This window comes from Brassica rapa, chromosome A03 (assembly GCF_000309985.2).
Source record: "Brassica rapa cultivar Chiifu-401-42 chromosome A03, CAAS_Brap_v3.01, whole genome shotgun sequence".
Classification (NCBI taxonomy): domain Eukaryota; kingdom Viridiplantae; phylum Streptophyta; class Magnoliopsida; order Brassicales; family Brassicaceae; genus Brassica; species Brassica rapa.
This window is the reverse complement of record NC_024797.2, coordinates 30,245,866-30,257,316: the sequence shown is the minus strand read 5'-3', so window position 1 is coordinate 30,257,316 and position 11,451 is coordinate 30,245,866. Positions and strand designations below refer to the sequence as shown.

The 11,451-nt window shown below is 34.1% G+C and overlaps 2 protein-coding genes across 2 annotated transcripts; both read right to left on the bottom strand.

Annotated features, from left to right (window-relative positions):
• Positions 1–526: 526 nt before the first annotated feature.
• Positions 527–4,544, bottom strand: LOC103862202 (GATA transcription factor 9). Its single transcript, XM_009139900.3, has 2 exons — positions 2,131–4,544; positions 527–1,800 (listed from the first exon to the last, which is right to left on the bottom strand). The coding sequence occupies exons 1-2, from the start codon at positions 2,359–2,361 to the stop codon at positions 1,090–1,092; spliced, it is 942 nt and encodes a 313-aa protein (XP_009138148.1). The 5' UTR covers positions 2,362–4,544; the 3' UTR covers positions 527–1,089.
• A 3,376-nt stretch (positions 4,545–7,920) lies between these two features.
• Positions 7,921–8,599, bottom strand: LOC103862201 (lachrymatory-factor synthase). The gene has a single exon (XM_009139899.3). It carries the CDS (start codon positions 8,551–8,553, stop codon positions 8,068–8,070), a length of 486 nt encoding a protein of 161 aa, XP_009138147.1. The 5' UTR covers positions 8,554–8,599; the 3' UTR covers positions 7,921–8,067.
• Positions 8,600–11,451: the final 2,852 nt, after the last annotated feature.

The following is an 11,451-nucleotide window of genomic DNA, read 5'->3' as shown; positions in this document are numbered from 1 at the left end:
ATATATATATATATATATCAAGATACAATATTTTAACGTCGGCTAAGAGATGTCTATACATTATGTACACCAAATTGCTCCCACTTGCTGGTTAGGTTTGCATGACAAAGCATGTGACGAGCACGTCGATCTATGTTCCATATTCCTTTATTTTAAGGCAATTAATACTTGCATACTACTTTTGTGCTGCGCAAATTTGTGTTTGTCCCTTTATTTTACTAAATATATTTCAGATTAAAATTAAAGCAGCATATTTCCTCGAATATTGTCAGAATTTAAAACGTGAAAGAAGTTAAAATTCGGCGAATAATAATTAATTTTGATAAATTATAATAGCCCACCTGTCGAAATGAGTGAGTATCCACCTTGGATCTCGGTGTTTTGGGTGAACAATGTTACTGTTTCATTAAATTTATATACAAAATAGACAATAATCTCACCATCATAGTGAGCAAATACAGATTTGAGTTTCTTACATGTCTCACTTTCACATATAATGGATCCGGTTTAGAAATATTTGTTTGGTATTTTTCGTTCACTAAAGAACCATCATGTTATGTAACATGGAACCTCAAAGTTTATTCTGAATATAATTTTAGATTGAATTGTATAGATCTTCTTTGTAACCAATATGATGATATCTACAGACTACAAAAGAAATACACATGTGTATACTTTTATACAAAGTAACAACGGAAGAGAAGAGGAGTAACAACTATTTGGACTTATACATTTTGGACATTGATTGATTGTTTCAATTATTTTCATGACTATTTCTTTATTTTAAAAATATATAAAGTGGAAACAAGTTGATACTTAAATCATAGTTCAGAACTTGAGATGATTTCTTAACTCTTCTTATAAAAAAAAAGATTTCTTAACTCGTTTTTTACCCTGTCTATAATTATTTTGTAAATTTTTTACCTTTTATAGAGCTTTATATTTTGAACAGAATATAAAAATTTATTAAAATATCAGTAGTATTCTGCAGGAAATAAAACCAACTAACATGTTAAGAAAGCAAGAAATAAAGCGGGAAAACCTAAAAAGAACTTATTCTTCTGAATTTATCCACGTGGAAATACACGATCAGATTAAGTGTCTAAAGTCAGGAGCCACGTGGTTATTATCATTACGGATTAAGAAATCGTCACCATTGGATCTAATATCCATCAAGAGATTCTCACACCGAAGCTGACTCAGCAAATGCTCATCTCTCACCTCCTTCTGTCGCCGGAGCTCCATCACTTTCCGGTGCGAGTTCGAGTGCCTCGCCATCACGAACGTCGGGCTCGAAGCCGGTCTGTACTCCGGCACGAGCCGCCCTGATTTGTAACGTACGCCGCACGCGTTGCACAGCGTCTTTGGTCCCATCGGTCCCGTCCGCCACTGCGGCGTCTTATCCGTCGCGCAGTGCAGACACCGTCTCTCTACTCCGGCTTCTCCGCCGTCGACTTCATATTCTCCGGAGCTGTCGTGTTCTTTAAGTTTGTGATGTTTTTTCTTAGGACAGGGTTCGTGGGAGCCGGCGATGGCTAAAAGACGGGAAGCCCACGTGGAGGCTGCAGAGCGTGACCTCTTGCTTCTCGCTTTGGCGGGAACGGAGACGTTGGAGTCATCGGTGTCAGTGAGAATAAAGATTTGATCCAGGTCTGGTTCAGGTTGGTGGGTTTGGGTTAGCCCGGTGGTTTGGGGTTTCTGTAAGCTGCCGGATAGTAACTGGAGCTTGTCTTGGTCTTCTTTTGAGAATGATTCTTCCACGAAGTTGGATAGCCATTCTAGTTCAGCTAAATCTTCACACTGTTAAGTGAAGTGTTAATCAAAGAGAGAAAAAAAGTGTTATTAAAAATATTTAACATGATTACCAAAAAAAAAAGTGTTATTAATTCAGAAGTCCTAATTATTGTGTATAATTATGAACACAAACTCAAAATTTTCATATTTTATATCAACATATTATGAAAGATAATGAATTAGAGTGACCTATTTACAAAAAAAAAAATCATGAAATTAACATAAAAACATGGTAAAGGACTAAAGGTGGTGTTCCAAAAGTAAAAGTAAAAAAAAAAGGGTAAAGGTGAGCCCTTTTGGCGTGAATTAGAAATAAAAATGTTATGGAAAAAGTACCGGAACACAGAGGTCGTCGGAAAACGCACTGCCGTCGGTGTAAAGCGACGAGGAGTTGGAGCTAACGGCGAGATTACCGGCGGAGACGGTGGAAGAGTCAGGAAATGGTTCAAACCCGTCGTCAGGTTGGCCGTTGTCGTTAGAAAAATCAAGAAGGTCGTCGACGACGAAAGAGTCGGAGTTACCGGCGACAAGGAGGAGGTCGGGAGTCAGTAGTTGTTGTTGTTCCATTGGGGGAAAACAGAGAAGGTTATTACTGTAAGTAAATGAAAGAGAAAAGGAAAGAAAGTGAGAGAGGCTTTTTGGTGGTGAGCGAAGAATGTAACGGAGAGGAAGAGAAGGAGAGGTCTATTTTTGGGAGGTTGTGTAAAAGGGAGAGTGATGTTAGAGAAAGGTATGGTTCATGTGAGATTAGAACGAGACAGAAGACAGCTAAAACAGAGGAACTTTGACTATTGAGTTATACTCTTCCTTTCTCTCTTTTTCTTTTTGTACTATTCAAATCACAATAATTATAATTAACTTTATATCTCCAGGGACATTTCCTTAAACACAAGGGGAGGTGAATACCAATAAACATATATTAATTCATAATTAAAACATTAACTACAGTAAAAAACTCTATAAATTAATAATGTTGCGAGTATAATATTTTATTATTTTATAGAGTTATTAATCTACAAAAAAAAAATTCTAATTTTTTTTATTTTAGAATATATTTTTTATAAAGAAAACAAAATAATTGGTTTTACTATATATACACTAACTAAATTTTTGAAATTCGATTTTCAAGTTATTTTTACTGTATTATTTGATATATATAAAGTATGTTTTATAAAATTTAAATGTGGTTTAGATATAATTTTACTAAATATACGCAAAATATAATGAAATATTAAGAAAAATATAGAGATAATTATATTTTAAAATTATTTGTTTGTACTTATTTTAATTGTATATATACAAAATTATTATTTTATAATTTCAACGGGACCATATTTACATAGTATTTTAAAAAATATTATTATCTTATTATCTTATCGATTTTGTGTCATATTTTGAACCGATCCAACTCAGAACCAGAAAATTTTATTAATTTATAATGATTATTTATTTATAGAGTATTAATTTATAGAGTTTTTATTGTATTAGTATTACTGAACAAAAAGAAAACAAAGCCCCTTGACCGATCGTGAAAAAAACTATGTTTGTTTTTGGTGTTGTAAAATCAGCAAACTAACAAAGCCCATGTGAGTTATGTTCTACACATGAGATGGAGTGTGATCTTTTTTTTTTTTTTTTGTCAGCAGCTTAAAAAGAGACTCATACATACTGGAGTGGGATCTCTTAAACCACACAAAACCAGAAGTGAATCCTGGAAATTTTTGATTCATCATCAATTGAAGTGGCCTGTGGTCCATGTACAACCACTCCTTATAGCTAGTCTCCACCGTGACCTTAGGAGTGGATCTTTATCTAGAATAAGCTTCTAAAGATCTCAAAACTTAGTGGTACATGAACATGATATCAACATCACAACTTTGTCATTTTAGTAAGTCTAATGTTGTAGTAAACTTACTCACATAGTCACATGTAATATACGTCTGCAAATATCAAGTATGTCCATATAATCACTCACATAGTCACATATGTGATCTATTTCACAGCTTAACAAATATGTGTTTTCTGCTTTGCGGTGAACGTTATTGCTCAATAATACTTTTCAAACCAGACACGTATTAACTAGACTTGTCATCAGAAGAACCAGAAGAATCTTTTGCAGCCTTTTAGGGCAACATTATCGGGGTCGTTAGTATAAGTCCTTAGGGATTAAAAGATTTTATTTAAATCAAAATTGCAGAAAAAACGCAGGGACGCGTCCGTTTCGTCCTTAGTTAACATATTTTTTTTTGTCCTTAGGTGCTACGTGTCGGCAAGGGAATGGTTGAACGTTTTTCTCTCTTGTTCTCGTTTCTGTCTTGTTCGACATTTCTCGTCTCTCTCTTGTTCTCTCTGCCGGCGATCGAAAGGGCGATTTTGCCGACAACAGCGCATCTCCTTCGTGACCGTTATCCCGTCGACGAATCTCCTCCCAAGTAGTTTCCGTCGACAGATCTCCTCCCTTGTCGTCTCCTCTCGACGAATCTCCTCCCAAATCGTCTCCTCTTTACGGATCTCCTCCCGAGGCATCTCTCTGCGATTCGAAGGTGAAAGGGTATGTGTTCCTCTTCCATATGATTTGCATGTATTTGGTTTATGTTTGCGATCTACTTTAGATGAGGTTTGCATGTATTTAAACCGTGATTTGCTTGCTTTGCAATAGATTTAGGGAATTCGTATCATTTATGTGTGAAAGTGTATGTGTTCTGTTATCGATTAAACTGAGATGTTTGATTAATTGTTGTTTATCTCATGAAACTGAGATTTCTGTTTACATGTTTGCGAGGTTATTAGGTGAGGTGAGGTTCGATCACCAGGATTGTATTAGCAAGGAGATCAAAGAGAAACAACCATTTCCTCCACAGTTTAAGGTAAACTTCTTTCTCTTCAGCTCGAATGTAATGTAGTTTGCGACCAAAGCTTTTAGGTTGCGTTTTCTTTCTCTGTTTTGTTTGTGACCAAAGCTTTTAGATTGTATACTAGTTAAAGGATATAGTTAGTTTGCAAGGCCACACTTTCTTGGTAGTGTTGAGACCGTTTTCATTGTGACCAAAGCGTGTAGTTTCTTTGCAAGGCTAGTTTCTTTGGTAGTTAATGCAATTGTACTTAGGTAATTATGGTTGTGTAATGTGAAGTTACTGAGATGTACTTTTGTAGCTAGCTCATTATGGTAGTATACTTAGATAATTATGGTTGCGTTTTCTTTCTCTGTTTTGTTTGCGACCAAAGCTTTTAGATTGTATACTAGTTAAAGGATATAGTTAGTTTGCAAGGCCACACTTAACCAATAGTGTTGAGACCGTTTTCATTGTGACCAAAGCGTGTAGTTTCTTTGCAAGGCTAGTTTCTTTGGTAGTTAATGCAATTGTACTTAGGTAATTATGGTTGTGTAATGTGAAGTTACTGAGATGTACTTTTGTAGTTAGCTCATTATGGTAGTTTTAATTACCATTTTCTACTATTTAATCCTCCTTTCACAATATCGATTCTATGTCCATCATTTTCTTTCTCTTTTCTCTGGTATAACTCTGTCTCATTCCTTTTTCTATTCTCTTTTCTCTGGTATAACTCTGTCTCATTCCTTTTTCTATTCTCTTTTCACTGCTATCTTCTTTTTTCTATGGATCCAAGGAATCCGTATAGCCAGTCTGCTGGTTATACAGGCCTTCTTTACAGTCAACACGATAGTGTTAATGCTGGAAACTCTCCTTTTGAGAGTTTTCCTTCTGGATCTTCACAGATCCCTCAATTCAGTTCTCAATAGGGTGAGGCTCCAACTCCACCCGCACATCCACCCGTAGAGCGTGGAAGGAGACACAAATGGACCCCAGCCGAGGACGAGATGCTGATCAGTGCCTGGTTAAATACCTCTAAGGACTCAATTGTAGGGAATAACCAAAAATCAGGCACTTTCTGGATATGATTGTCGAGGATGAACGGGCAGAAAGGACACAATATGTGGTTCCTGGATATGAAGAAAGTGAAGAGGAAAGCTTTTCCGTCAATATGCCTTCGCCACTCGGTAATACAATGGATCGTCGAACAAACGTTCGCAATAGACAAGCCCATCATAATTTAAAAAATGATTTGATTGAAAATATTTGGACTAAATTTGGGCATCTTCCAAATAACATGTAATTTTTATGTTTTTTGAATTTAATAAAATGTTTGTTGTAATTTTTTTTTTTTTAATGTTAAACTTCTCTTTTATGTTTTATTTAAAATGTATTTTTTATATCTAATCACACATTAAAATAAATAATATAAAATATGCTAAGGACTTTTTTGGTCCTACCAATAATCAACAAAATTAAGAAAGTCCTTATGCATTTGTCCCTAACTAAAAAATAATACTATTTTATTCTAAGGACAAAATTAAGTAGAACCAATAATGTTGCCCTTATGCAATGTAGTTTTTTTTTTAACAGACTAGCAATATACTATGCTTCTGTAATGGATAAAGCAACTACATGCAAAAAAAAAAATTCTACTTCCGACTACTTCTGTTGTTATTTTTAAGCTGAGGCCCACTGTAAACAAAAACAGAAGCCCATCTCTAAAGTAATACTATTATGTTGTGTCTACAAATAATTTGAATATCTACGAATATACGATTTGAGCCTAGCGATATTTTAAACATCAACGATACTTGCGCATATTAGCATATATAGTTTCGGAAGTTTGTTGACAAAAAAGAAAAATTAGTTTCGGAAGTTACAACTTTTCTAACGAGGAAAGTGGCCGGTTTGTTCATTGCAGTACTTACCGCCGAAATTAACATTTGTAACCAGGCTGGTTTAGACATGCTGGAGACTACGTTGGTGGTACTTTTTTTTTGTTGTTGTTGTAATTGTACGTTGGTGGTACTTTCAAGATATCACTCTCGAGAAAATCTTTGTCAACAACGGGAGAAGACCTTATCCTCCGAGTCTCCGACTTCCCTCAGATAATGCAACAGGTACCCTCAGATTAAAATTTTCCTACAAAAACATTATGTTTTAACAAAAAGTTGAATGTAACGGTGCAATAAAACCATAACTATGATTTTATTTTTTAAATCATATTAAAAAAAAAAATCATAAGTGTGCGGCCTTAAATCAAATTATTAAAAATAATCTTTCAGGGGTTTATGTGAATTATATTGACGGAGGGGAAGCATGGGGAGAGCAGTAACGTACGAAATTGCTGTTGCATGGAAAGGGTTCAACGACGACGAAGATCCTCATTGTATCTGCTTCATGTTCCTCAACTGGTTTTTATCTGATTTTTTATTAAAAAAATTACGTTAATTATCAAAACACAGAGATACGTTTTCTTCAGATATATATATATATATACTCTTAACTCTTACTTAATTTGTATTTACTATTTAGTTATGTAGTCGGAAATTATGACTATGTACTATCATCTCCAAGTTTGAAAGGTTTTATTTTATTTTCTTGTTTTTCCAACACTTCTTTTTGTGTTAGCCTGTTAATTAGGTTATGAAATGTTACGTGCAATATTCCTTTTTTGCATGGATTTTTTTTTGTTTCTAAATTGTTTGTAATATCTACTTCAAACCATCCTCTACGTGAAGAAAGGAAAACCATTCTCCATTAGCGAATCTTTTCTTTCTTTAAAAAATTTACCCGCCCTTATATTTTTTGTTTTATATTTTTATTAAAATTTAATTTTTATATTTGTATTTTTAGTCATATATATATTTTTTTGTATAATATTTATCTTAAATGATTAATAAAAGATTTTAATAATTATATTAAAATAGTTGGACCACACTTATATTAATAAGTAATAGTTGTTACTGCTTTAATAGTATTGATTTGTCAATAGTAAAATACATAAAAAGAAGGTAAGAAATCTTTATTTAAGATAGAAAAGGATATATATATATATATATAGAGAGAGAGAGAGAATAGTTTTGTGTGGCTAACATTCTTTTAGAATATATTTCGGAAATGTCTTTCATTGTTTTTTTGTAAGTAGTATCTTTCATTGTTTGAAAAACCAGATGTAATGAACGTAAAAATCAAACTAATATGTAATCGATCAGGCTATCAACATAAAAAGTTTTGACGAATATATTAGGGCCCCAATATATTAATTCTTAGATTAAGTACTAATCAGAGTAATCCAGAGAATACAACAAATCCAGGAAAAAAATAAAGTTCATACAATCATAGATGATACATGATAGAAAAAGCACCAAATCGAATGTATCTTTATTTCACAATGAGATTTTGACATATTTTTATCAAGAAAAGCATAGAAAAGGTTTTACAGATTCATTTCCATTTTGTCCGCCATATGTTGAAGACAAAAACCCACGTAGGATTCAAGGTTTTCCTTCGTCCAACCATCAACAGGATCGGACACAAACGACCACTCGATTCGACAGATTTTTCCATCCGATTCATCTCCACCGTCCATTGGCACCACTTTGACCGTCGCCACGTAAGATCCGAACCCCACGTTATTTTCAAGGACCTCGTAGCTCAAACACCGCCCGACTGGATCGATCTCGACCAAACGCTCTTTAGCCCATTTGATTTCCTCGTCTTTGATTTTGTTGGAGGCGCAGTATCGGACCAAACCCACCTGACCATCGGTTCCTTCCACTCTGTGACACGTGTCAACAGTTGGGAACCACTCGTGAACATTGCAGAAGTCTGAAACGACTGACCAGGCTTGCTCCACCGTGACCCCGTTGACTTGGACGGCTTGTTTTCCCTCCCACTTTGACGCAGCCGTTTCTTGCTCCATGTGACCGACCACTTTGATGATATGACTTGTATAGTTAGTCGCTTTGGTGCAATGTTTATCAAGAAGTTTGGTAGCACGAAGCTATTTATGCTCAAAGCCAAGCGTGCAATGTACATACCCTCATTACAAGCCAAGTATAGCCCAATAAACCTGCAAACCCAAAACTAAGGTCCAATAACAACTCATGCATAGTCCAAAAGCTCTTTTATGTAACCCACATCGCAAACCAAAATCTTCAACTCATTATTGATTGATATTACTATCATTTATAAAAGAGCCATTTGTATTGTTCCTCCTACTTGCTAACAACGTATTATGATTCTTTAGACCATTAAAAAACTTAAAAGCAACTGCTTGTATTATATTGTAATTTCGATTTCTTTCCAAATTAAAACTTTTCAATCCCACTATCCGACACTGCAAAGATACTCCACTAATATAAGAAACTACGAGAAATTAAAATTATAGTAGTAGCAAAGTAGGGATCCTATATTGTTTAGCCATCATTAGCTAACCCAAAGTCCACATCAACCTTACAAATAACTACGCAAAGTGAAACCATAACCTATCTTTTTGTTAATTAAAATAGAACGGATAATGTTTTGGCCACTGGAAGTGCTTTCGAGTCACTGAATAAATTCAATAAAACTTGCGTATTATCCGGTGTCCATATGAACTCTCACCAACCGCGCTGATCATTTGTGTTACTTAGAGATTTAAAAAAAAATTATTTTCATTGTTGCTAATACTTGTTAATTTACTTCAGCTAATATACCAATAAAACTTAGTGTTTCGTAAGTACCAATAGACTATCATAGAAGTATCAAGTATGTCAAAGCGGGTCACTAGGATATTCGTATGTTTTAATGTGTAAATATGTTCTAATTGTGTCTAGAATGATTTTATTCAAAGTCGCGTATTAGGGTTTCACTTACTCTTAAGCTATGAAACATTTATTTATATGGCCCTTTTTAAACACCACCAAGTGACACTTAACTCGCTGATAGTGAATAAGTGCGAAATTAAGAAAGAGGTGTCCGCCATCACGAGTTCGAGTCACGGCCACTCGTGATGGCGGACATCTCAGCCGAGGTTCTTTTAACCGGGCCTCGTAGTTTGGTAGTAAAGAAATCTCGGCTGAGGTGTCCGCCATCACGAGTTTGAGTCCCGACCACAGCGGATTTAACATGGTTTTCATTTGGTCTCCAGGATCTTCCTCGTCAGTTTCGGTTGGACGCGGTGGGATAGTCGGATTAAGTGAGATGTCCGGATACCTGGATTATCAAAAAAAAAAAGAGCAAAGTGGATTATTAAATCTGATACACGATTTACGTATTTGAAAGACAAGATTCAAATACAAGGAAACCTAAAACACAAGGCTGAATGGATTACTAATACAACTATGAAGCAACACAAACGTATAAGAGATGGAACTACAAACATTAATCCATGAGAAAAGTTTATATATGAAAAAAAAGAAAATTCTAAGTATCATTTAAAAGAAAGTTGGATATTCGTCCATGTAGCACACATATTTTGACAGTCTAAAGAACTTTTAAAACCAATCAAGATAATTAAATAGAGTACCAATTTTTTTAGGACAAACCAAAGATGGATCGACAAATGAGATCTACATACACACTTTTTCTAAGTGACGAAGTTAAATCGTATCCTCTTGCAGTAAGCATGATGCAAATAAAGTATGTGATAAGGTAAATATCATTCCTCTTGAAATATATAAGATAATACTTTTAAGCCTTGCTTGAGAAGGTGCTAAATTTAAAATTGTAAAAAAGGGTTCTCTTTTTTTTTCCCGAGCAGTAGGACCCATTTTCTCTTAGACCATCTCCAATGTATTTTGCTATTTTTATCTCTAAAATAGGGGAACTCTATAATAGAGGTGAGATATGCTCCAATGTATTCCCCTAAAATAGCAATCTCTAAAATATAGAGTAAAAAATAGAGGAATGCTATTTCTTCCTCTATAAATAGAGGAAAAAATAGAGATCTCTATTATAGAGGAATAAATAGAGATGGGTTGGAGCAATTTCATCTCTAAATGCTATTATAAAGATGAAAATAGCAATGAGTTGGAGATGCTCTAAAACCTTAAAATAGACTTCCTATTTTATTCAGAGAAAAATAAAAGAGAATTGGTAACTAATACCTAATGATGACAATTTTATGTTCAAATTATTAACCACTCATTACTAAACAAATTATCTAGGCCTAATTTTTGGTCGGATAATGTGATTTTTATATCTCCAGCTCATGCACACTTCTTCTAGGCGTAATAATTATCTCGTTATTATATAAAATATGATGAAAAGGGTGTTTTACTATTTTGATACTCCATTATGTAGTACTGGAATCCGAACAAGTAAATAAATGGTAAAGTTAAAAGAAACCAAAAAGTTGATCATGCTACACGTTTAACTTTACGTGAGGGTTAATTGGTAAGAGTCAACAGAAATATACTATTTACATCATTAATACAGCAAGTCAGGTAAAAGTGTTTAACCAAAATAAAATCAGGTAAAAGTGTCATCATTATCATCTGTTCAAAGATTTTACTTGATTCATGCAAAACATAAATTTTCAACATTGTATTTGTTTTCGGTTAGTAACCTAAAGAAGGAAAATAAAAGTTGTTTTGTTCTATTTTTGTTATATCAAACTTTTAGACTCGATTTAGTTTTGTTATTTGGTTATTGCATTTTCACTTTTCGGAACTATTCATTTTTACTGAAATTTTTAATTATAGCACAATAATAAGTTTTACTTTCCACAAGCCACAATAAATCGTTAATAATAACTAATTTTTCGACCTAAAATATTCAAATAATATAACAGTGTCGCCCGTCAAAGTATCTATACGAAATTTGGGAGCCCGAAACA

Excerpts from the sequence above, each read along its gene's own strand:
- LOC103862202 (XM_009139900.3), bottom strand. The coding sequence starts at position 2,361 with ATGGAACAACAACAACTACTGACTCCCGACCTCCTCCTTGTCGCCGGT. Across the intron at positions 1,801-2,130 it reads CCGACGACCTCTGTGTTCCG|TGTGAAGATTTAGCTGAACT; the intron begins GTACTTTTTCCA and ends TTCACTTAACAG.
- LOC103862201 (XM_009139899.3), bottom strand. The coding sequence starts at position 8,553 with ATGGAGCAAGAAACGGCTGCGTCAAAGTGGGAGGGAAAACAAGCCGTC.